General features: G+C 34.5%; 4 protein-coding genes across 9 annotated transcripts in view; 2 read left to right on the top strand and 2 right to left on the bottom strand.

The window, feature by feature from the left end:
* The window catches only part of LOC113505080 (putative nuclease HARBI1), a 5,402-nt gene extending 4,357 nt beyond the window's left edge, over nt 1-1,045 (top strand). The window contains exons 3-5 of one of the 3 annotated variants that reach the window (XM_026887592.1): nt 62-194; nt 279-420; nt 502-1,045. In XM_026887592.1, the coding sequence (XP_026743393.1) occupies nt 62-194; nt 279-420; nt 502-902 (676 nt within the window). In that variant the 3' untranslated portion in view covers nt 903-1,045. Of the gene's footprint in view, nt 1-61; nt 421-501 lie in introns of those variants that run through there. The other 2 variants (XM_026887591.1, XR_003401599.1) reach the window with 2 other exon arrangements.
* Nucleotides 1-15,651, top strand: part of LOC113505085 (cofilin/actin-depolymerizing factor homolog) — a 20,372-nt gene extending 4,721 nt beyond the window's left edge. The window contains exons 2-4 of the mRNA XM_026887599.1: nt 11,962-12,152; nt 13,088-13,219; nt 14,901-15,651. Of these exons, the coding sequence (XP_026743400.1) occupies nt 11,962-12,152; nt 13,088-13,219; nt 14,901-15,021 (444 nt within the window). The 3' untranslated portion in view covers nt 15,022-15,651. The remainder of the gene's footprint in view (nt 1-11,961; nt 12,153-13,087; nt 13,220-14,900) is intronic.
* On the bottom strand, nt 1,268-2,893 carry LOC113505083. 2 transcript variants are annotated; one of them, XM_026887598.1, is made up of 5 exons: nt 2,876-2,893; nt 2,565-2,758; nt 2,280-2,474; nt 2,044-2,185; nt 1,268-1,757 (listed from the first exon to the last, which is right to left on the bottom strand). In XM_026887598.1, the coding sequence occupies exons 2-5, from the start codon at nt 2,751-2,753 to the stop codon at nt 1,498-1,500; spliced, it is 786 nt and encodes a 261-aa protein (XP_026743399.1). In that variant the 5' UTR covers nt 2,754-2,758; nt 2,876-2,893; the 3' UTR covers nt 1,268-1,497. The 2 variants fall into 2 exon arrangements, with proteins under 2 accessions (XP_026743399.1, XP_026743398.1); XM_026887597.1 differs by lacking the exon at nt 2,876-2,893 and having other exon boundaries at nt 2,565-2,867.
* On the bottom strand, nt 15,437-24,755 carry LOC113505079. 3 transcript variants are annotated; one of them, XM_026887587.1, is made up of 9 exons: nt 24,252-24,755; nt 23,387-23,650; nt 22,941-23,098; nt 22,350-22,520; nt 21,672-21,854; nt 20,911-21,318; nt 20,320-20,559; nt 19,744-19,853; nt 15,437-19,430 (listed from the first exon to the last, which is right to left on the bottom strand). In XM_026887587.1, exons 1-9 carry the CDS (start codon nt 24,334-24,336, stop codon nt 19,337-19,339), a joined length of 1,713 nt encoding a protein of 570 aa, XP_026743388.1. In that variant the 5' UTR covers nt 24,337-24,755; the 3' UTR covers nt 15,437-19,336. The 3 variants fall into 3 exon arrangements, with proteins under 3 accessions (XP_026743388.1, XP_026743389.1, XP_026743391.1); XM_026887588.1 differs by having other exon boundaries at nt 22,941-23,095; XM_026887590.1 differs by lacking the exon at nt 24,252-24,755 and having other exon boundaries at nt 23,387-23,736.

Genomic DNA, 24,755 nt, shown 5'->3' with positions numbered 1-24,755 from the left:
TTTATGTTCAATGTGCATTGATTTTACAATAGCAGTAACTATGTAACATGTCTTGTTTCAGATTTTTTGAAAAATTCAGTATACCATCTGTTATAGGATGCATTGATGGCACTCATATAGCCATAATTAGACCATCAGAAAATGAAGAGAGATTTTTTAATCGCAAACATTTTCATTCAAGAAATGTTATGATTGTTAGTCAATATTTTTGGTTATTACTGAATTGTAATTCATTGCTTATGAAATTAGTTAAATATCTTTGTTTTATATATTTTCAGATAGCTGATTCAGACTTAAGAATACTGTCAGTAGACGCTTCATTTGGAGGAGCATCACATGATAGTTTCGTCTGGAATCAGCATCCTGTGAAACAACATTTAATTGAATTAAATAATAATGGGGAAACTGTATTTTTACTAGGCAAGTTAATTATTTAAATAGTTAATCTGAGATTGTAGTTTTGTTGATTGTGAATACATTTTAATTTATTTTACTTTGCAGGTGATTCCGGGTATGCCCAGAGGGAATACATGATGACACCTATTGTAGATGCTCATCAAGGGTCCCCTGAGGAATATTACACCAAGTTACACTGCACTGCACGGAATACCGTAGAACGTACCATTGGTGTCCTCAAAAACAGGTGGCGGTGCTTAATCGGGCATAGGGTTCTACATTATCATCCTGATGTAGCAGCCAAAATAATTAATGCTTGTTGTGTTTTACACAACATGTGTATCAATAGGATTTATTTTGACCAAGATGAGAATACAGCAGAATATGGGAATGATTACCCAACTGTAACTTCTCAAGAATCAACTAGCAGCACAGCTGCTGAACTAAGACAAGGCATCGAAAAGCGAAATGTTTTAGTTCAGCAGTTGTGGGCAAGCAGAAGGTAGCCTAAAACTTTATAAGGTTCTCATCGTACCTTATAAAGGTGAAGTGGTAGAAAGCTAAGTAGGTAGGTTTATAATATATTATTATAGGTGTAAAAGCATTGTTTCAAACTATTTTTGCATGGTAGTATTAAAATAACATAAGATTAAAATATATGCTATACTATATAATATATGCAGCATTAACAATAATTATTTATATTTCCGTAGTGTCCTACTTTTAATAACAATTGATATTTTTTTGCAAAACATATTTAAATAGGTAAAATAAGAACTTTTTAGAATGTAAGACATTATTGTAAATTTTGTTCTTCAAGAAATAAATTATCAATTTCTAAAAAACAACCATTAATATAATAAATCTTTTAATTACCTACTATTACCTAATCTATACCTTATACATTTATTTTAGAGACAACAGCTGACAGCGTTTTAGGAAGAACTTTTTGTTTATTTTTTATGAACATTTTGCTTGATTACGAACATATTGGGAATCTTCATTTAACTAGCATGTTTAACTAGTATTTTTACGGTTTAATACATAAAAAAAAATCTAAGGGAGGTCTTTGCTGAAAAAAAAATTGTTAAGATACCTTTCTTAAGGTTCTGGCATTTTTCTGGCTACGTCTGAAATTGCTGTAGCTATAGATGTTAAAGCCCTTGCAATATTGCCAATTTGTTGTGACAGTTGAACTAATGCTTGGGCTGTTGTCGTTTCGGCTTCAATCCGTCGCTCTTCCATCATGGCAAACCGTTCCATCGTCACTGTATCCTGCCTCTGAGTTAAAGACCGGCGTCGCCGTCGTGGAGGATTGTTACTCAACGGAGGCGTAATCTGTAGTGGCGTGGTCACAGGTACTGAAATATATTTAAAAAAATAGAATCTCCATAAATTTACTCAAGTAGTGTCAAACTGTTGTTACAAAAAACAAGTCCTTATGCCATAGCTCGTAACGTGATAAGTGCCAAACCACTTTAAATGTTACACACTTAAGTTGGGTTGCGTGACTGACTAAAGGTATTTGGAGTGTATCCTTTGCTTGAATACAAATCACAACTATGCAAAGGTTTATTTTAGTATACTCTTTGAATAGGAAAGAAAAATACAAAATTAGCACTAGAATCATATCGCGTCAAGACTTACTTATGGTTTCTGGTATTATTTCACTATGTGATGTGCCAAGTATAGGGGAAACATGCACCGGTTGCTCGAACTGCATTTCCATGACGTCATGGTGGCTTACCTCTTCTTCAACAACCTGTGGTTCTGTACCAACAGATCTCGGCTGAAATAATAAAATGATATGTTGTTGTTATTTCATAAATAAAATATAATGTATTAAATAAATATCACAGTTGTCTTAAATTTTATAGACATACCAATTCAGGAAATGGATTGACTGCCAAGCTTGAGTTGCCAGTCGCAAACTCTTGTCCACCCATCACTGCCACCAACCTTTTATCTAGAGCAGACAATGTTGGCAAGTTGTCTGCTGTCCCACCACCAGTGCGCCTCATTGAAGATGAGAGTTGTGCGCACTGTTTCTTCAAACCACATTTCTTCTCAGCCCAATACTAAAACATGCATTAATGTTAATGAAATTACTTGCTATTTAATTACTGCCTGATAATAGTGATTCTAATGTCTAATTGATTTTTTAATACTTTAGCCCAGCCTTGACCATCTTTATTAGCACCTCCAATAGAATTCAAGGAGGTTGCCAAGCTTGCCCATTTTCGCTTCGTTTCCAATTTGGCTTGACTGGTCCGAAGCAAGCCTTTGGCTATGCCTGGATTTTGCTCCAGGAATTCCACCAAACATTCTATTTGAGAATACGTTGGTCGATTCGTCATTTTAGCTAAAATTGGAATACTTTTATTAACCATGTATCAGGTAATAATTACAATATTTTACTGATGAATAATTAAAAACGTTTATCTATACAGCAATACAGTAAAATTGTATGTTTACTTACCACTTCTTTAAAACTTTACTTTTATCTATTTAAGTTAACGGACTTAACGGACACAAATTATTTTAATAATAAAAGGAACTTAATGCAATTTTAATGTTCCAACTAACTCGCACTCCACTCACAGAACCACATCAAATTAAAATTTGGTAACTTTACGCGCCACTTGACATTTTTTAAACAGTGTAGGCAACGATTCTTCCGCATACAGCCAAAGCCGTGGTTGATTTAATAATTTTAATTTTTTTTACACCCAATGCATTGGAAACATTAAAATTATTTAAATTAACAATTATTTATATCACATATTATAAATCAGTTTTGTTATTAAAAAGATATAGCATTTTAAAGACCTATTACCGGTTAATCGTCAAGACTTGAACAACACTCGAGCGGCCCGCAACGTAGCTAACTTCACTTCTAACAAAACAATCTCGGGGCAATCCCGATTTCAATCCAATGCTGACAATATTGTATTCAAGAGTACCGGATCACGTGACTGCAAAATTGACATTGGAATCGCATTGGTTTTGGATTGGAATTAAAATTAGCTTGAAGAGTAAGCCCCCTGGTCGGATGAAACGTATTTTAGTCTGTAAAAAAATAATTTTACTCTTGATTTCTCGACTTTTATATTAAAGATGATCTGTTTCGATGGCAAAAACTGCTCTAATAATAGCTTTATATGATCATCAGTATCTATAACAAGAGAATTCGTCATGTTTCATGATCTAATACCACGTTATTGTGACAGTATCTTCTGCAGTTTCCTAAGAATGTCTAATCTACTAGGTCTAGTACAACAAAGATTAGCATGTTCTTTCGTCATCAGTTAATGAGTAGTTTAAACCATTCAGCCGTACATCTGTATAATATTCGCGAGTCACCTGAGTGAGTCAGTGACGCATATCCCGACGCCCGGTCGTTCACCTTGACTTTTTTTACGAAAGGACAAAGCTCGCCTTAACGCTCTCATGAACTAGACGAGACGGGAGATACTCGTAATTATATCAAATGGGTGTTTTAGATTCCCTTTCTTCAAATATTTGAGTTTTGTTTAGAATGCTGCTGTGTACTAAAGAATTTCCATCTCTCTCTCTGCGATTTTAGGAGTTACTGTATTATTGTAAATAATAATGACTTCGTTTAGTTAAGTTTCAAAGTCTAGATGGTTATGTCTAGATGTGCTGTTGAGAGCGCCCTTCTAATTACGTAACGTCCTTTGCCTGGCTAAAACGAAAGCTGGATATAAATGAGTGAAAGTAATCGCTATCAACGCTTCCAATCCATTTTAATTGCAATTAAAGTTCAATGTTTACGAATGAAGGTTGGGGTCAATACAACAGCGATAATGGCCACACGGTCTCGTATCAGAGTACAACACAACAGAACTCAGACGTTGCAAAATTATCGAATTTATTCGCAACCTTTTGAGCCTGTAAGCGTCCAGTTACTGATCTCTTAACTTGCCTATCCAGAGATTCGTGATGCTGTGATCCTATACCAGGGCGAGGTTAATAAATTTGTTTCAAGTAATCGAGCTAAAACATTTCTAACTGACGATCTAATATGCGTTATCAAATACTGGTTAGCCGTTATTATTATCAAAGTTAACACAAAATGTGAGATACTAAATCCGTTATTCTAAACCAGCAAGTCATCAACGGTTAAAATGTTCTCGTATTCATAAGTAATACGGTGAATAATTTTCCTGATTTATTGCTTCATGTTTTGACTATATTTGGAATATGAAGTAATATAATATCCGGTTTGTTGACGCATTGTCCGTTTGTCAGTTGTAGATTGAACGTGTTTAAACTTTTGAATCGTTACTGATTTAAAATTATAGGCGCTGTTTAAATAAAAAGGTATACAAATTAAAACCAATATAACTATTTTACATGAAGCTAGACTTCTTATTGTCGCGTGTTACAAAGTACAAGAAGTAACTTTGTACACAGTAATTTCATGATATAATTAACAAAAAATAAATCCAACAAAACTCGTTGCTAAGAGAAATTTCTTGATATTATAAGATTTATTATGATTTAAACCACCCTGCCAACATGTCAAAATCAGACCAACAGTTCACATGTAGCAACATTAACAGACATTCTAAAACATTCTGATTAATTAATGTTTGCAATTATGTGCGTTGTTATTTCAGAAACTACTCTAATCTACGAGCAAAATGTTCCAAATAATCTCGAAATACCGTCATAGCTCGACAATAATTTAAGCTGACATGTTCATATTTTCCCAGGGGTGACGTCATTGCTCTCCGCCTACCCACATTCGCGGCCAAGTTCAGTGCTCAGAAAAAAATATTTGAATATTTATTACGTATCTATTCATGAAATCGAATTTGAAAATAATCTATAGCCAATCTTTAATTGAAAAATGTCTATTACAACATTATGAATATGTATTTTTACGATCCTCGTCGATACGAGATAGTTTTATGATTGAACTACATAAATTAACCCGAAAAGAAAATACTACTTCTTTGCAGTTGTAGTTAATTTATCAAAAAGATGTCTTGTAGAAATTTTGCTATAGTATTTTATCTATAGTAAAATGGTACCGTGTTCAAAGAAAAAAAATATCGTATACGTTCCATTCTGTATTAATATAAAAAGAGTGGAAAGTAGTATTCGAGCGATGAATAAATAAAAAATATTTAATGCAATCATCGCTTCGTTAGCGAATACAGCATGATGAAGCTAATTCGCGTGTGAAGTATGTCTTTGAACATGATATGTGTGAATTTCGTTATCTTCATCTCTGATTGATCCGATCAACATCGACTGACAATATCTTTTTGATAGTCTAAAACATGGATTGAAATAAAATGTGATTGAATACTTAATGTGGTACACTCAATATATTAGCAAAAAGTTCGTTAGTATGTGTAGAATTGTTAGTACTAGTATTGAAGAACTTTTCAAAAAACTGTTTGGAGATTCCAAATATATTCTCCTGTAGTCGTATATCATCCAAAGGCCGTTCAACTTAAACAAGTTAGTACGGAGTTTTCGGCGAAACTAAAATGGCGGTACTGAACCACGTTTAAACGATCGATCGTCTGCAGTAGCCGGTTGGTTGCATGTCTATAATATCGCTTCATGCGGTAAAATAATGCAGTCTAACAAAAATGTAGCCATTGGAGCGGAAATATTGCAGATACATGGTGATTTACCAAAACGTGACAGGAATGACGAAGTTTATGTTAGGGGAAGCAGAATAAGGTTTATAAATTAACATTAATAATCTCATCAATATAAATAGGTTTTGAATTAATCATTTGGAAACTTAATTCCACACACAAATGTTACAAAGTATATTGTGAAGAAACTATTTCGTATCGTTTCGTAGCTTATATACATTATTATCATTGAACAAATAACCCTTAAAGGTGAGATTTAAGTACACGTTACACCTTGACATTAAAAATGGCGATCCTAAATTAGGAATTCATGAACCGTTACATTGTTTATGAACTCAGACAAAGATAATGTTAATAACGTTGTAGACTTACTGAAAATGTCAAACGATTGTCCTTAATATTGAACTTTCTTATTTAATCACCGTCTTTATTTTCCTTATCAATAATAGTAGCTTAATTTTCTTTTTAGAATTGTTGTGCTAAGTAGGCTGAGTAGGCTGCTGCATAGTAGGGCTTTTGTCTTAACCTACGTCCATCATCAGAACTCAATGAATTTTTTCGTTAACTATTGTAGAAGGAAAAATATATAAGGATTTGGCAGAAAAAGTATATTAGAAATCGAGAAAAAAAAACCTGCTTCACATGCAATAAAGAAGAATCAATTAACGGGCATGAGTACTACAAAAGTTCTGGACCTGCTGCATGTTTTTTAACAAAATTTGAATATTCAGCAGAACATACCTGTATAAGAAACAAATATCACCTTGAAATAACAACGAATATAAATGCAATTGATCTTGACACCTGGTGACGACAGGTCCTATCAACATCTGCCTTCAAATGCTGATCATGACACTGAAAATGTGGTACTCAAACACGCTTGTTTACACGCCACAAATAAAGAGATGCGGCAACAATGACATCATTTAGATATTAGACGGTGGAATAGAAATAGACCGCTTTTATCTGCGATATAAATAGTTCATTGTGAGGAATGGGCGATGTATCACTTTATTGTCTGTCCGTGTATCTCGTTAGTAATAAATCACAAATTTACAAGTACCCTCATTCGCGAGCAATAACTTCAAATGAATATTTTTATCCTATCCATTAAATGGTCGTGTCTAAAGTGTATGATTTCGATTCTTTTGATATTTCAGATAAGTGAAATCGTTTAGAAGTAATTTTAGGAATTATATCCTTTTAATTGATATCTTATATTGTTTGTTAGATACGATCAATTAAGATAATGCAGGTGTAATACACAAGCAATGTGTCTTGATAATTTCCCCCAGACTTTGGTTGGATTTGTTGTTGCTCTTATCTATTGTCCATAATAAGGATCATCAGTGTCAAAATAATACTAAAGCATATCTACCACCCTGCTCAAGATTTCTTATTAATCGGTTTTAACCTGGCTGTTAACTAGACTACAATAAGGACTGACAAAAGGTCTTCCTTATTTCTTCCATATTTCTTCGAGCTGCTTTTCTCCCAACTCCGCTTAGTCTTCAAACCCAAAGATACACTATTAACATGTGCATATCCCCAAAGGATTATAACACACGTGTCTCGGTTCATGCACTGTGTATTATTAGATTGTGCTACGGCCAATGTCTTCGGGCGTGACTGGTGCTATTTTTACTGAGCCACGCGGGGGACTGTCCATTTTAAATATCTCGCGTTGTTACAATATTCTCTGAGATGTTTTTTTAAGATTTGGAGTCGGTTGACTGTGTTTTTAAGTGTCGTCGTTGCTGGCTTCTTTTATCATGTCTGAATGGTAAGACATAAAAAAGGACAACATGTTTAATTTCTTCGGAATACAAAATCTTCAAAAAGAATTTGTAAAACTAGTTACTGAAAATTTTACACGATCCGCATAAAAAATGTACATACATTCAAATAAACCGAAAAAGTGAACGCCTTTGAGAATTAAAAGACAAAGTAATTCCACGCGTTTAATCCAACCGATTAAATAAAGTTCTATAACGTATTTATATATCAGACGTTTAGTATTGATTACGTGGGAGTACTAGGAACGGCACAAGGTCTGCTTCAGCACCGACTGGGTCAAGGCAAAGCTCACAGGTCTTAGATTACTAGTCGACTGAACAATAGCCAATAGCTAGGTGGAACACTTGATCCCGAATATTACTCACTCAACCGTACTAACCACCTGTACAAATATAAAAAGAAACAGAGTATTTACGTCTTTACAACGATACGATGAAAACATTACATTTCGACGACCTGTTACTGATAACATTTAAACGATGACTCATTCGAAAAGCTTTTGCGAAATGAACTTTGAAGCTATTAAACCAAGAGTTATATTTGTATAGAGTTGAACGTTATGTGTTGTCTGCGAAGTTTTGCGCTCTGGGGTTGATATTTCCTTCCTATGTTATCTCTGTTTATGGAAATGTAGAGAGGCCTTTGTATGCCTGTTCCTTCTTCAATTTATATCGGTGCTGGAACAATTTATATGTTACATGAAATTTTGGCAAAATTTTCAACTCGTTCAAAAGTAATTTTGAATTAGTGTTCTTGTAATTGAATGATGAATAAAATGATATGGAATTTAATTGCGATGTACCCTCAACTATTTTATTCCTACTGCATAAAGCTTCGATCAATGTACAAAAAAACAATGGCTCTTTGAAGCTTGAAGCTATTAATTAGATTTAGAAAGCAAGTTTCCGAAACACGCTCTAATAAATCTGAAGACTTTCATTGTAACTCTTTTATTGTTCTAGTTTCTAATCCAACGTCGGTTTTTTAAAACCCCTGAAAATAAGTATTCAGATAATAAAGCACGTGAATTTCACCAGACAAAAAGAGAATTTATCTGTCTTGGCAAGATATTGTGTAATTTATTAAAAACTAAAATAGTACAATGCACTCGACCGCTTAAGTTTATTACGTAATTTATACTAACTGCATAGCCTCGTGTTAATTGAAATAGAACTGAATGAAAGGCGACAACAGCTGCGGTGGACTGGGGTTAAGAAATATGTAACTATTAAATCACCAATGTATTGCTAATTATGAGATACATGTGACAAAGATATATTCTTATTCTTCGTGCTAGACACTTGAATCTAAAGAGGTCATAAAAATATCAATTTATTAGTGCGGATGTATGTTGCCATGTTTCGATGATTGATCTTGTGTTTGTTTTATAGTATCTTGCAAATCCGAGTTACATTAGTTAACTACCCTCACTTACAGAACAAGTGCTGATGAGCTAGATACCATGATTAAGGTGCCGTGCCCAAGGTTAAAAACTGAACCGGGTAAAAATCAACAAATTTGTCTAAACTTGTTTTCATTTCATTCATTTGAAAAGAGTCGCGATTTGATTCAAAGATTGTTCAAATCAATAAACTAATTACTGATTCTAAATTTCTATTAAGTTAAACCTCAATTAATTTAATTAAATTTTTTCATGCTGAGAACAACTCAAAACTATTTCAACGTTGCTAATCTCACAGTTACAACCGCTCAACATAAATATCTACAACATATAAACGAACTGTGGTGACGTATTTACGTTTGTCTATTTAAATCAGTTGGCTAGCCGCCTGAGACAATAGGCCGGCCTATTGCCGAGTTCCGTTCGGCATGCGGGGGTTAGAATCACAGGATATACTGCTTGTTGAATTTTAACTTGCATTCGTATCTTATTTTAAAGTTGAAATTACTAGTTGACAATGGGGGATCAAGTCTGGACCATATTTCAATATTCGCGTCAGCGTATCGCATGATCAAAAATTCGAAATTTAACGATTTATGTAAAGATGAAGACATATACTACAATTGAAAAATGTTTTTATGGCTAGTACGCCTAAAAAGGCGCTTAAGGAGTGTCAGATCAAATAGACATTAGATACATCGTCACTCACCTTTTTGACTGATAACATTATAAGTTCTAAAATATAAATAGTAGAAGGTCCTTAATAATTGACGAATAAAGATTAAAATGGACCCCAACTATTAACGCAAAACAACATGGAAAAGATTTATATAAAGAATTGATTTATAATTACCCTCGATAAAAATATAAACAATGAAAAGGCATTAACTGACCTTTAACATCATCGGAATGTAAACAAATAAATAACAGATTTCAAGCAATATGTACCTAAGGTCACCGTTATCTATAGAATAAACATGTGTTTGAAATTATTTCAACTGTAACGCGAATATTATGATGAGAATTCACTCAGCACACAGTTTAGAAAAGGCGTAGGTTTAATTACTCTAAATAATGTTTGTCCCTTGCGAGTACTGAAACAATAGATTGTGATGAATAATAGGGTAGCTATCTTATGACAGAAAAATGTACGTGATTTTGCTAAGCTAGCCTGATGAAACAAGGAGTGTGATTTACTATCTAAAATAATGTATGATTAACATTCTCGTCCCACGTCATAATAATCTAATCATATGCATAGCATACGGATATGATGATGATGATGTAACATAAACTATCCTGAATTAGATGCAGAAGTTGTTAATCCATCTGGATTTTGGATGGCACACAGTTGTTTATACTTTGACCATGTTCATAAACTGATTAACAGTTAAATCTGGGTGGAAATTGCTCTTCACAAAATTTCTTGATGAAGGAAAACCTCCGATATCTATCAGAACAGTTTTTGCCTCCCAAGTGATCATCTTTATACAATCTCAGAGCTTAGTAAATAGGCATAAGCTCGCGACTGTGTCGGTGATCAGATACTAATGATCGATGCGTGTGGGATGAAGGGTCGGAGGTAAAATTATAAAAAAAAATTAACACTCTCTGATATATCAAACAGTACAGTCCTAGTTCTTCACATTACACAATGTGTTCTTACTGAAAGATCTTCATTTATTCTTCTGGCGTCCTGCCAGAAATTCTACTTGTAACTAATCGTACATTCATTAGTAAGAATCTTCGGGGGTCATCATTTAGGATGTTAGAATACGCCCCCATTGTCTTCTTGTCTGTCTGTGTAATTTGTATAGATAGACTTACAGTCTACATTTCCGCTGCACCTGTTTTATGTTTATGATTTGGAATTATAGCTTTCTTTAACTACCATATAGTCTGCATGTGTATCACTCATAATATATCATCTTATGTAGGCCTATCAGAAAAATTAAAACATAAAATATATTTTAGCCTGAGTTGACCCTCTGCTTGATTAGGCATACCCGGTTCTTATCTTACCGTTTTCAACAGCTGCGGCTACCCAGTTAGAAGAAAACAAATCCAACCCTTATATTATGAGCTACAATGAGGTATATTTTTCATCCGTTGGTGCATAACTCTGAGTCAAATATCGTGAAGAATGCTCACACGCCAAAATGAAAGGATTCTTCCCGAATCGGGAATGCCGCCCATTCGAAATGTTTCATTAAAGTATTTCAGTTACTGAATATCTTTTAGAAGGAATGCCTCTTAGGATTCGTGTAATTGTTCGCCTGGAGATGAGATGCTTTAATATTGAACTAATCTATTTTATGACATATTGCAAGTTTCATCCTAAATAATTATTGTTATTTCTGTAAAGATGGATAAATTCGGGTGTCAATGAGTCTCAGGTGGCGAAAACATATTTATAATAAAGTCTTATTGTGTTTCACAATTTGATTACACTGATGATATACGCGACGACACTATTTTTTCTACTAAATTAATCTGATCAGCAAGATTAATTTTGTTGAGATCAGATTCGTCTCGTAATTTACCACTTACACGCTACCATTTGATCATTAATTATTTTATAGTACAGTCGTACTTGTTCGTGTATGTATGTTTCTATATCAATTTTAAAGCAATAGATGGTACAAAGACAGGCCCAATGACAGTAATTTTATACGATTACCAATAGTGGAAAACCTCTTTACTAATCTTTCTATTTGTTTCCAGGCGTCTGGTGTAACAGTTTCGGACGCATGTAAAACGACGTACGAGGAGATTAAGAAGGATAAGAAGCACCGCTACGTGGTGTTCTACATCCGAGATGAGAAACAGATTGATGTGGAGACCGTCGGCGAGCGTAACGCCGAATACGATCAGTTCCTTGAGGATTTGCAGAAGGGAGGCACTGGCGAGTGCAGGTAGGCGACGAATGTTAAAGTTATTTTGTGACTTGGGTGTGAAGTTAGCGAAATTCATTATACACTTAAAAATATGACGCATGGTCGTGTCTATTAGTGTAGGAAAACTGTTAAAACATCAATCCTATCTTCTCCAATGACGTGTTCATGGTCTCCTATGTCGATATTTTAAGCTATTGAAGTTCGCTAACTTAATCTTTGCAAGTACCATCATGATTGCAGTAGAATTTCAGATATTAGTGTCAACATAGAGTAAAGTAATTTCTGTAGAATCATATACCAAACCCGCCTTTTACGTAGTTTTAGTCACAAGATGTATAGGTATGTAAACCGTTTACAGGCTAACGAATAGTCAAGACTAGCCGCCCGTTCCAATGTCTTCCAATGGAGGAGAACGGGCAAGAAACTCCACGGTTACTAACTAAACTCTCGGTACTTAACAACATTTATTTACCACGAAACTTTAAACACACCGTGATTCACGTTTTGTGAGAATTCCGTAGAATAAATTAATTAAATATGCTTTATATTGGTGCCGTGGTAGTTTAGATTAAATCCTTAAAGGCGGCGCCCATTTTGGGCGTGACCAAAGCGTTTTGACTCGTAAATATTGTAGGGATTCTAGCTATCTATAACAATTTTTTCCCTAAACTTATTCTCAATTACAATTATTCATTGTATATTTGGGAAAACTTAGTCTTATTTGTGATATAAACGTGATCATGACAAGGAAGTTGCAAACACATTTTGTGAATAAATAAACAGCCGTATTCAAAAACGACGCACAGCAAAATGTCACTTGTAAATTGCCAAGTGCAAAGTAGAGGCAAACAGACACTAGAACGTCACTTAGCCAAGCGTCGCACTTGCATACGGCAAAAATACTGTTAATGTTGCCATGAAGGTTTTATTGACTATACTGTTATAATTTCCAGATACGGTCTGTTCGACTTCGAGTACACGCACCAGTGCCAGGGCACGTCGGAGGCTAGCAAGAAACAGAAGCTCTTCCTCATGTCATGGTGCCCCGACACCGCCAAGGTCAAGAAGAAGATGTTGTACTCCAGGTAATTATGTTTACAGACACTTTGCAAGTAGCTACAATGATACCGGAGACTTTGTCGAATGAGTTTTGGGCTAAGGCAACTATACATTAGCTGATAGAAACAAAGAGAAGACCATAATGGCAGCTTGATTCTTTCTTACAAAAACAGAAACATACAACTATATTGCGCAACACCTATTGGTACAGATAAGATCATAAAATATTTAATATAATGATTCAAGCTAGAAAGATATTGTTTTCTCAGAGTACAATAGGAAATGTCGGGTCTGGTTATGATCTTATTAAAATGTCTATCTAAGATAACATTCATAAAATAACTCTGAATATTAACAAGTCTAGAATGATAATAAACGCTCGTGTAATTCCAGTTGTAATCTGGACTGGAGTTAATAAAACCAAGTCCTTCGGCGACGCTGCCAAAAAACACTAAAGTAAATTTAGAAATCATTGGAAACTTTAGCATACGGAAATAATGTTGTTTATGATCGGTGACGGTAGTTGTCAATTTCGAGCCACCGGATATTTGTGGGTGAAATTTAGGAAAATAATTTTTTAACGACATTTTAATGTTTTTGTACAAAAGAGCTAACACTAAAGATATCATACCGTAGTATTTCTTACTCATTTTACTATTTCTGATTTAATTCGTTGCGGGTTCCAAGACAGTTAATTATTTTCGATCTTCAATTTGCGGTGGTTTTCATTGGTTTCATCGTAGATCCCGTCTAACAGGAGTTGCAATGACGCGCCTGTGTGGCGGGGGAGTCCCAAAAAAAGATGTTAGGTAATATGAATTGAATTTTGGACCGTCATATATCCGAAATATTATAGTCACATTTCTTTCTAAATGTTTTAAGTCAAACTGACCTCTGTTTTATGAATCGCAAGTGTACTTTAAAACGTTTTTATTCTGCTTTAAATATATACGTTATTGAACTAACAAAAGTAAAAAATATGCATTTGAAAAGTCATTGTTCTGTTTATCTTTAATATCTAGCTTCACAGACTTATTACGATAGAAATAAAAGTATAAAATATTTTGTGATATAAAAAGTAACATAGCAGCATCGCACTTTAGACATAAAATTCAGATCATTCAATAAAAACACATGCACCGAAAAATAATCGTGCCTGGACTTCTTTAGGTTGCTCTTGGCAATAAGGTTTTACTTGGCTATCATTTATTGATTATTTCTAAAAGAATACGCCTTTTGAACTCTTAAATATAAACTGTATAGTAATGATTTTGAACCCCCTCCTTATATTCTAAACAACATACTATAGGATACATGACGCACAGTCCTATCATGTTGACAATGTAAGAGATACACTTATCGCGAAGATAGCTAATCGTGTTATATCCCCCTTTGTGTGGCGTGACGTGTGTATCGGTGAAAGTCGAACAATAAATAAACATGGTTGCTATATTATAAATTGTCTTTTGTTTGACCGTACATGAACAACTTTACTCAAGGATCAGTACTAGATGCTCGTATAGTTTCATGTTTCAATTTACTGTAGTCTTTGTTGAATGTTTCGAGAAAGTAGGATATCTTACACGTTTGCATCGTCAATATTTTATTGATAGTAATGACTATAAATATTCATGAAATCGTGATATTATCGATGAATATTATTTATTTTTGCAATGTAATCGTAACATGATGTTTTTCCGTCCACAGCTCTTTCGATGCGTTGAAGAAGTCGCTGGTGGGCGTACAGAAGTACATCCAAGCGACCGACCTCTCGGAGGCCTCCCAGGAGGCAGTCGAGGAGAAGCTGCGCGCCACCGACCGCCAATAAGTCAGCATTTATCGCACGACCGAAGTGCGGCGCATCGCGACCCACGCCACGTCACGTCAACAGCGACACACACACACACACTGTGTCTTAGTCAGTATTGCAGGCACGGGCTCGCGGTGCGACCCACAAACGTTTCGCATGGGTTTTTTTATATATTATTTCGGTCCTTAAGCTTTGCAGTCGATTCCACTCCGGATCGGCCCTACCGACATCAGTCGGGCAGTCGGAACTCTTGTACAGATCACTGTAAACTACGGCCGACTCCGCGACAGCCTCTACTATAGCAATTAAAAAAACTTTATGTAATAATTTAAATTATATGTACTAATTATTATATATATTTTTTCCTATAAATAACTAAAGAGTAAGTTAAGCTCAAACTAAATTTAATACAGCTACTACGTATGCGTGGATCTTTTTTTTATTGTAAAACAAGTTAGCGAACGCCGGTCGGCTTTTATACTATTTAGATTGTAATATAAAGAATGTACGATTTTATACGATCACCTAGTTTCGTTTGAAATTCATCTTGCTAACGAATGTAAGCTTGAGCCACGGCTCGAAACATGGCGGGCGTTGGATAAGTATTTTGTAACCGATTTATCCAGAAATACACTCGATATAAGAGAACATTAGTTGTTTTATTTGTGTTTATAACCTACGCCTAATAACTACACTCACTATCACTACACTACACATTCAAGTTATATATATTAAAAAGGTTTGGGTGTGGCTACGCCACTTGCGCGTCATCGTTATGACGCATCGATTACTAGAAATGAGAACCGTGATGATTGTAAAACAATCTCCTTATCAATGCTAAAAGGAAAAATATCGACTAGGTATTTGGCTTTCGAAATGAGTAATACTAGGTGCGGTCAGTCCGGGAAAGAAAAAGCTTTCTCACTTTCACGCAAGTTCATCACTTCGTCTTTTTAACCCAAAATATAAATAACATTATTTATACCTCCTTTACATTGAAATAAATGTTTCAAGTTAAAGCAACTAGATATATCTTTTGGAACTGTCTTAAAAACCAAATGTGTAATTAATTTAAAGACGAGAAAATAAACGTACTTGAGGGATAGGAAAATTCATGGTCAGGGCATGCCGGATGTCGTGCGCTAGTGCCATCTTTTTGAGGTAGGTGTGTTCAATGTTCATGTTGCTTTATGCACAGCGTGAGAGTCCTCAACCCCACTGCGCGCTGGGTAATGAATAAAGATAGCTGTTTGCTTTTTATGTAAGGACATCACTCAACTCAGGGTTCGACGAGCGATAACTCAGAGTACTGATTGAGGAGAGCGTTATGGACTAACGCACAGGTAGATTTTTGTTTGTCTACTTTTTCCATATCGTTGTAAATAAACTTGGTGCACTCTAGGGTGAATGAGGTGTTTGTCTCCTACCCGCATAAATAAAACAAGGAAATAATGATATTTAAAACATTTATTAAAACTCGTCGTGGCAACAATATTGCTATCACACTATAATCTATCACAAATGAAACCTTAACTACAATTACAGTAGTAAGTTTTCAAACATTTATATTTTAAAATCTCACAGATATTGATATTTATTGCCATTAACATATTTTTTAATCTGTAAATAATATACGCACACGAACATACATGTAAACATATTTAACCACTATACAGCTTCACAAAAATAATTCTGGCATGCTTCTAGGTAACATTCAATTTATAATAAAATATTTTACCTCCTTATGGTAGTTTCTTCTTTTAATCTGGCAACCTTGTATAATACTGTCAATGCCTGAAATGCAACACAAGTAAACGTCTACTATTTCATTGCACTGCACATTATTTATTTTATCCTAAGCGAATTGTATAATATTTATTTATTATAGGCATAGTTAATAAATCTGTGAGGAATGCTTTGGGCAGTGTGTAATGTTCGAAATTATTGTCGAGAGATGTTTAATCTCAAAATGTTCTTATAATAAAGGCTTTCGCCTCGCCCATGAATGAATATTTCCTATAGAAGTAGAATTATTAATATATTTATTGTCAGCACTCTGACGATCAAATGTAACCCGTTTTGAATGAAATGTAGAGCTCTAGTTATAGTAAACTTTGTAGTAGAAAAGTTCTTATTCGTAGATTATAAAATCTAAGTAAATTAATGTCATAGTTTAGGCCAATAAAAGCAGTGGTGTTCATTTTATTCTTACTAGCTTCATTGTTTTCTCTAACACCGTGACTCATTTCTCGCTTCCTATTGCAGTTGTAGAAGAGAGACGACGCTCTACGCCGTGTAGTGCGCGGTCACGCTGCCACAACTACAATGAACTTTAAGGCATGACGGTAGGCCCTGGACTCCCAACACTTGGGGCAAAATGAAATAATGAATTTGCAGGTACATTTAAATAGGCACTGTACCCGATTTTAGAGCAGATTAAATAATGCACATGTACAAATGAAAATGTGATATCATAATTTTTGTGCGATTTTCATTTTTACACTGCTTTTATTCACCTCTACTCACTAATAGGCATCAAAACTAAGATAACACAGTAAGGCATAAAATATCAAATCTACGCATGTATCTAACATCATTGAACTCGAATTGAATGAATGTTTTAAAGTATTCACTTACATTTATATAATTTATTCCTAAACCACTTAATTTTATTAAAATTCCTTTTTATGAATCACATTTAAATGGATTATTTTAGAGATTAATTTTAAATGTATTTCTCTTAAAATGTCTCTGCACTGAATATTTCAGATACAGTCTACTCTATTCAGATATGAATAATAAGAAATATTTTAAGTATTCATTAAGTTAAGAAGACACAATTCCTTATAGTTGGCCCTAAGATTCAAAAGCTCAATTCAACTTTAGTGCCGACTTTACCACTATTATCATTTACTTTTTTTATTGAAAAACATATAACCTCGTTTAAATAGATCTATGCAGTCATATAGTCTGATTGCATGCTTTGAATGATTGCCAGCGCCAATAACACATTATACTGATCATCCTCTCAGCGTTGCTTAGTCCTGTAAAAATTGGTTAGATCTTGGCTTCTAATGGAAGTAATGTCGGCACTACGCGAATTGCCAAAAGCGAACCATACATAACCCCACATTGGGGTGAAGGACGTTATATTTTGAAGAAATATCTAATGTAAAGTAGATATAAAATGGCAATGCCGCTTCACTAAAAGCTTAAACACTGACCCCTGTTGTACCACGATAGACCATCTTCCATATAAATTGACAGTTATATTGTAACAATTTAAATTACTCTTTTTTGTCACTGACAGCTTAAGATTAAGATTACTAACAGCTCTTTGGCTACTATTAGCACTAATACAGAGACTTAAATTCAGTTAATTAGTTCGTAATAGAGCAGAGGTCAGCGTTCATTTTATTATATTTAAGTGGCCAATGCAAGCGCCTTTCACCCGTCTGTTGGGCGGTACGTATGGTGCGCTAAGTTAAAAAGTCACATTGTGACAAAACGCGCCGTAATGTAGGCTCAACAATCCATTTCTAACTGTAGAATACTTTCAAACTCCTTCAAAATCTATTCTTATGAGATTAATTGGATTTAGATGTTATTTTGATTTTGTGGAAGTGATTCGCTTATTTTAATCCCTGGAAATTGCTAACAGATTATGCCGCCATTTTGGAATGTAAATTGACAGTATATTATTTAACTTTCTTTTGGCATCGGCGTCCGGATAACGTCTTTTACTCATAGTTCGACAAGATTTCTGTCTGTTAGCGATTTTAAGGATTATACAAATAATTTTTTGCATTAAATACCATAATTTAAATAATGAAGGAATATATGTCAAGAAAACAGGGTAAAAATAATTATTACGTTGGCAACTTCCACAACAAGTCACAAATATTACCCGTTAAATTAAAACTAAATATTTTGGTAGATTTTAAAACAATTTCGGAAGACTATATTTTCATTGTATATGTTATTAAACAATGCAATGAACCAGAATTAGACCATTTTTCGTTACTTATAAGACAAATAGTCCGTTGGTTAGCAGTTACTATTACTTCAATCAGTTTGTTCAAAGGCGGGCCTGTACATTCTTTTTAATAAAAATCCAATCTCTATACGTCTATCTATGACCTTTCTCAATTCATAATTCCCATCATACATCCCCTAAACATACTGAAACTCGAGTCTTTGTACTTCAGCCAAAACCTTTTGACTACCCGCAGAAACCCGTTACACGATTTACAACCGTGTGTCCATAGCTTTAGTGCCGTTTTTACGACTGAAATGATATAACCAGCACATGTGTGTGCTATAGTTTTGTAGTTTAAATGCTGATGGTACTTATAGTGTCGGCTGGTGCCGGCGTCACTATTGGCTGTTGAATCGATGGATCCAAAAGAGGAATGCTGTCTGTAGTCCTGGGAAACATAAATTTATTTAGTAGGTAGGGACATTTTTCGACATTAACTGAATAGTTATGAATTTTCTTTTTCATTAAATACATACGATAAGTTCATGCTATTTGGTCACAAATCGAATGACGTCGATGAGAAAATTATATTTCTGCAATACTTCTGACATAGTTGGACTAAATTGAATATTTAAATTGACTCATTCTGTAATCGTTTTCGGAAGAATCTACGTCGCTTAACCACTTAGTCTTTTACCTTGTAATTCGATGGTATATGTTTTTGACTTATAATAATTACTGAGGGTGATTAAATAATTTACCTGTTTCTTGTAAGGGTAGGCTCTGTGATGACCGCTTCGCAGCACGGCGCCGTTGTTTTCGGTTTGACGATGGGCAGAGTTGTGCAGATTGTCGTCGTTAGGTAGATGTACTACAAATACAAATAATTCATAGTGGTTTCTTAGGTTTACGCGAATGTTAGACATAGATTTTAGATTTTAGTTCCCTCTAGGGAACTAAAATCAAAAATCAAACCGCGATAAAATGCGTAAAAGTAGTTTCATTTCAACAAATAATTCATTTAGAGAGAGGAAGAAACGTAACTTTAACTTTATTATTTCAGTCATATTAAGAATTTATTATGAGCTTCAATCAATCCGTATTAATGTACTCGGATGTCTCATTATGTAGGTATCATTTCAAAATATTTCCTACGTTTTAGGTTTTTTTGCCTGGGTGGAACGAAGGAACGTGGAATGAACTTCAACCCACGCCGATGGCACAGTGCGAACAAATGATTGTGCGCATCACTGAAACATTTGAACTGGGTGGGAATCGAACCTGCGACCTCCGGTATAACAGTCAGGACCACTACACTAGACCAACAGAGCACTTACCATAACAACGACTAAAATCAAGTAAATAGTCGGCGTCGACCAATGGGCGGCATTCTCTATAGCAACAACACCCATCACCCAGTTGATGGCGAAGAACGGTTCTAGCACCAAACACAGGTTCAGATAAGTCTTCAGCTCGTTGCCTTCCGTATTCCAGCTCCATTTCCAGGATACATTGTCCATGTACAACATGTTTAGTAGGCTCTTGTCTTGCAGGGACTTCGCTTGGGCGATGTTTGACTATAATTAAAAGAATTGTAGTTTAGTTATTTTTATTCGTCGTATACAGTTTTACTGTTAAAATAATCCCCGATTTCATTTCAAATAGGACGCTTTATTTGGACTTATTTCTGTAAGTAAACGGGTTTTCCTGACAAAAAAAGGTTTTTACCATACGTGGTCGTTACATTTGAGTAGCAATAGTAGTCATTGTTCAATTTAGAATTTACAATGTGGCTGAGTCTGATTTAACATAGAAAAAAGTGTAATGAACACTCAACAGTACCATAAAATTAGCAATGAAACAAAAATGTCTCTGAAGTTTTACGATAATGTACCAAAATTACCAATAACTTGAAACTAGCAACTCACCTCACTGCCTGTTTCACAGGTTTCCCCCGGTATTGCCATATTAACGTAATGACAGTCATCTTCACTACCAATGTAATCTTTATCCAGTGTTTCCGAACTATCCGTATTCTTTCTACTACTGCCGGGCGTATAGATATTATCTAAAGTATCTATACTTCCATTTTTATCATCCATTTGGTCCGTCTTGGGCCAGTTCGCTATATGATGGTCAACAAGCTCTTGTATTTTGGCAGTTAACGTTTCTGCCTGCTTTTTGTTCACGCTCTGTAGACCCAAGATTATGATGGCAGTGTTAATAAGGATGAGAATCATGGCTGGTATCATGAACCCCATCACCATGCCTTTTTCTATTGACATCCAACAGTAGTGCTTTATTTCGTAGTGTTCCATTGAGAGGGCGTAGTTGAACTGCAGAAAAAAAAGATAATATTGACGGATTGAAAGGATAATACAACATCTTTTGAGGTAATTCGGGATCACTTTTTAGATTCCAGATTTACCGATTCTCAGCCAACGAAATATTTTGTTTTTGTTCCGAACACTAGCCATTATTTATACTTAATTCTTTTCATTGATGACGATTGTATTCAATTGAGAAATGAGATCATACATTCATCCAACCCAACACCTATCTAAACCTATTAATCTTCGATTCTCAAAAAAAGAAACTTCAAAAGAGGACGTTTATGAGATTATTTTTAATGCAAATCATTATAAAAAAACACCTATTACTTTCATAAACCAATTAAAAGTTAACTTACCATAACAACAACCGCAGGAACACCGTAGGCCAATAGATAGTTATACTTCAGTGGCAGCAGAGTGTCACAGGCGCAGTACTCGGCTACTGCGGCCGCTAGCGCCACGATCCACATCGCACAGGACACGTGTGTGTAGTGCAAGAGGAGAGCTATCCTCTCACATTGTGAGGGGGATGATACTCCCTGAGGACAGTTTAATGAGAGATTTCACTTTAAATGAGTGCCTTTGTGCATGTGACTTGAATGCTTGTGAAACCTATAGCGGCACAAGGATTAGATTCCTTAGTGCGGGAGTCGTATTGTAAAAAAAGAGCAGATATGGGAAAGAAAGTTGTAGATAGGTAAGTATGTAAAATTGTCTTTTTAATTCAATTAAAGGAGTAATTGTCACATTTAAAAGAAATGTCATATAAATCACAAATACATCAAGACTATAATAAATTATAAACCGGCAGCAGTTTTAGTTTCCTTGAAAAAGCGATGGATATTGACTGTGACTTTCACGCTCAAGTAAAAGTGGAAAGAGTAATTAGAAGATGTCCCACACAAAACAAAGGATAAACACCAAGTGCAGCTAGTATTGCGTATAAAAGATACAGATTCCAATAGCAGATTGGACTGATGTTATGCTTTGATGCCGAAAATCTTCTCAATAAATCTAATACCCAAGACTCTTACCATGACAGCCTGTATGTAAATAATAGTGCAGGCCGCGAGACAACAGCACAAGTTGATGTTGATCGGGTAGAGCTTACTGCTGCGTCTGAACTCAGCCGCGTACTCGCTCCACATCAGCCACATGACCGCACTGATGAGGAGAACTACTGATATGCCGCTGGTTATGAAGATCTGAATGTGGAAGATGGGTGGTTAATATTTGAAAAGGAGTGAGTGAAAGAGAAAAGAATTTGATGATGTTTCTCTTTTTAAATGTTTAGTAGGCTTGTTTGATTTCTAAAAGTGTCAATAATTGATTTAACTTTTTGATTTCAAAATGTAACAATTTTGTTTTAAATATTACGAGTCACTTAGGGTTCTTTTAACATTTAACATCAATATAAAAAGTTACGTAGACACTTAATATATTTGATGGTAACTCTTTTTATTAAATTGCAAAAAGCGTCAATATTAAGAAAAAAAACCAGCAGAGATATGATAAAGGTGTGTAATTTGCGATTCATGAATTTATTATTAAATAGTTCCAATAAACTGAATATTACCCCGTTTTTATTAATACAAAAGTCTATCTAACATTGTTGTTATATTTACCAGTATCATCCACTCATTCCTGACGCCGTGACAGTTATTGAACCCGTACAGATAAGTCACACTGTCAATAATGTTGTGTTCTTTAAGGTCCGCGTCGGCTAGAGAATCATCAGGCAAGTCCGGCTCCACATCTACTTTGTTGTCCGTCTTGCCTACTACTGAAAGATATCGATTAATAATTCTGGAAATGTTGCTCAATAGAGAAGACCAAGTTTACTTTGCTTTGCATACGTTCAACAATTGATTGATTCCCATTGAATTTTTTGAACGACCATTAACTTACTTTTTTGATTTTGCAATTCCGTTACTTATAAATACCTACTTAAAATAATCAGTTTTTGATTCAATAGAAAACAATCGTTTTGCTCATCAAATAATATTTGGCTGTAAACATCAGAAATAAATAAATAAATATTCTAATAAATCTATTTTCTAAATTAACATACCTTGGTTACTCCTCGCAACAAACTCCGGATTCGGATACAACTGAGGGTTATCATCATAAATGGAAGACGTAAAGTTCGAGACAACCCCTCCGTACTCGGTATCATATGACGTTATATCATAGTCTGATCGGTCATCAGCCTTCGGGTACGTCGACTTGTGGTATTTAATAGATACTGGCTGGAAGGACCGGTATGAGGATTTCTTGAAGTAGCCATCGTCACCAAGTCGTCGAAGGTGGTGAGAGCTTTTGTTTGATTGGGAGGCTGAAGCGAAGACCATATTACGATAACATTAAGGTAACTGAATAGATATTGAATCTGTATTTTTTTTTATTTCGAATTGATATTAAGTTTAATATAGTTAAAAAAATTCAATATTAAATTTTCAAATAAAATAATAGATGCTAAAAGAAAACATACGATTTTATATTTAGTTCGTACCTATATTGTATTTGATAGTTTAAACCTATCCTATGTTAACCAACCTTTTCATATTTTTTCTGGTTAAAAACTAAAGTGGGAAATATTGTGACACATTCTTATTAACTCCAAAAAATCGTTATTGGAACGTATTTGGAACAATTAAAAGTAAGAAGGACATTCATCAATAACAAATAGGTCACCCAGTTAAGTTTTTAGAGTAACGGATAATATTAATAAAATTTGATTCAATTGTTCTATTACTATAGTAAACCTAAGGAAATATTTCTGCTGGAATCATTGTCTTTCCTCATTAAACAACCTAATTGAGGTTGAACAGGGGTCAATGTTTTCTTTTTTTATTATGTGCCCTTTAAAGATATTTACCGTACTACCTTTGAACTATGACACAATAGATTATTAAAAATAGTTGACGATGACTTACCGTAAGTATCTACAATAAAACACTGTATAATGGAAATCACAAATATGACTTGGAAAACATAATATGACCGCATGATTTCAGACATTAATTTATTTTAACAAATTAACTGAAGAAAACTTTAACGCTTCGTTTCTATTAAAGAAATATAATGTTTTAAAAACTAAAATGCACTTATGGAGTGTTATTAAAGTTTTTTTCACTTAATTATTTAAGCGGCGACTTAGCCAGCCATGTTCACAATTACCGCGGAAAATCGATAGAATTGAAACGTTCCGTTACACTGCGGAACTTTGGTGAATTCAAATATTAGAGCGTTTCATTTAACTGAAAATTTTATGTCCAACCTTGCTAATTACAATAATCAAAACCTAATTTGTTGACTGGTTTTAATTCGTTAAAAAAACATTTAAAACTGAATATAGTAGAATGTTTTGAAAACTTGGCAACATTAGTAGCTTATTATGTAATGTCAGACGTCCACTTCAAGTTAAAAGCATGAACTAA

This window comes from Trichoplusia ni, chromosome 24 (genome assembly GCF_003590095.1).
Source record: "Trichoplusia ni isolate ovarian cell line Hi5 chromosome 24, tn1, whole genome shotgun sequence".
NCBI lineage: Eukaryota > Metazoa > Arthropoda > Insecta > Lepidoptera > Noctuidae > Trichoplusia > Trichoplusia ni.
Note: the sequence above shows the minus strand (reverse complement) of the source record. Positions and strands in the feature narration are given on the sequence as shown.

Excerpts from the sequence above, each read along its gene's own strand:
- LOC113505079 (XM_026887587.1), bottom strand. The coding sequence starts at position 24,336 with ATGTCTGAAATCATGCGGTCATATTATGTTTTCCAAGTCATATTTGTG. Across the intron at positions 23,099-23,386 it reads TGTTGCGAGGAGTAACCAAG|TAGTAGGCAAGACGGACAAC; the intron begins GTATGTTAATTT and ends GATATCTTTCAG. Across the intron at positions 19,854-20,319 it reads TGATTTTAGTCGTTGTTATG|TACATCTACCTAACGACGAC; the intron begins GTAAGTGCTCTG and ends TTGTATTTGTAG.
- LOC113505083 (XM_026887597.1), bottom strand. The coding sequence starts at position 2,786 with ATGGTTAATAAAAGTATTCCAATTTTAGCTAAAATGACGAATCGACCA. Across the intron at positions 2,475-2,564 it reads ATGGTCAAGGCTGGGCTAAA|TATTGGGCTGAGAAGAAATG; the intron begins GTATTAAAAAAT and ends TGCATGTTTTAG. Across the intron at positions 1,758-2,043 it reads AATAATACCAGAAACCATAA|TACCTGTGACCACGCCACTA; the intron begins GTAAGTCTTGAC and ends AATATATTTCAG.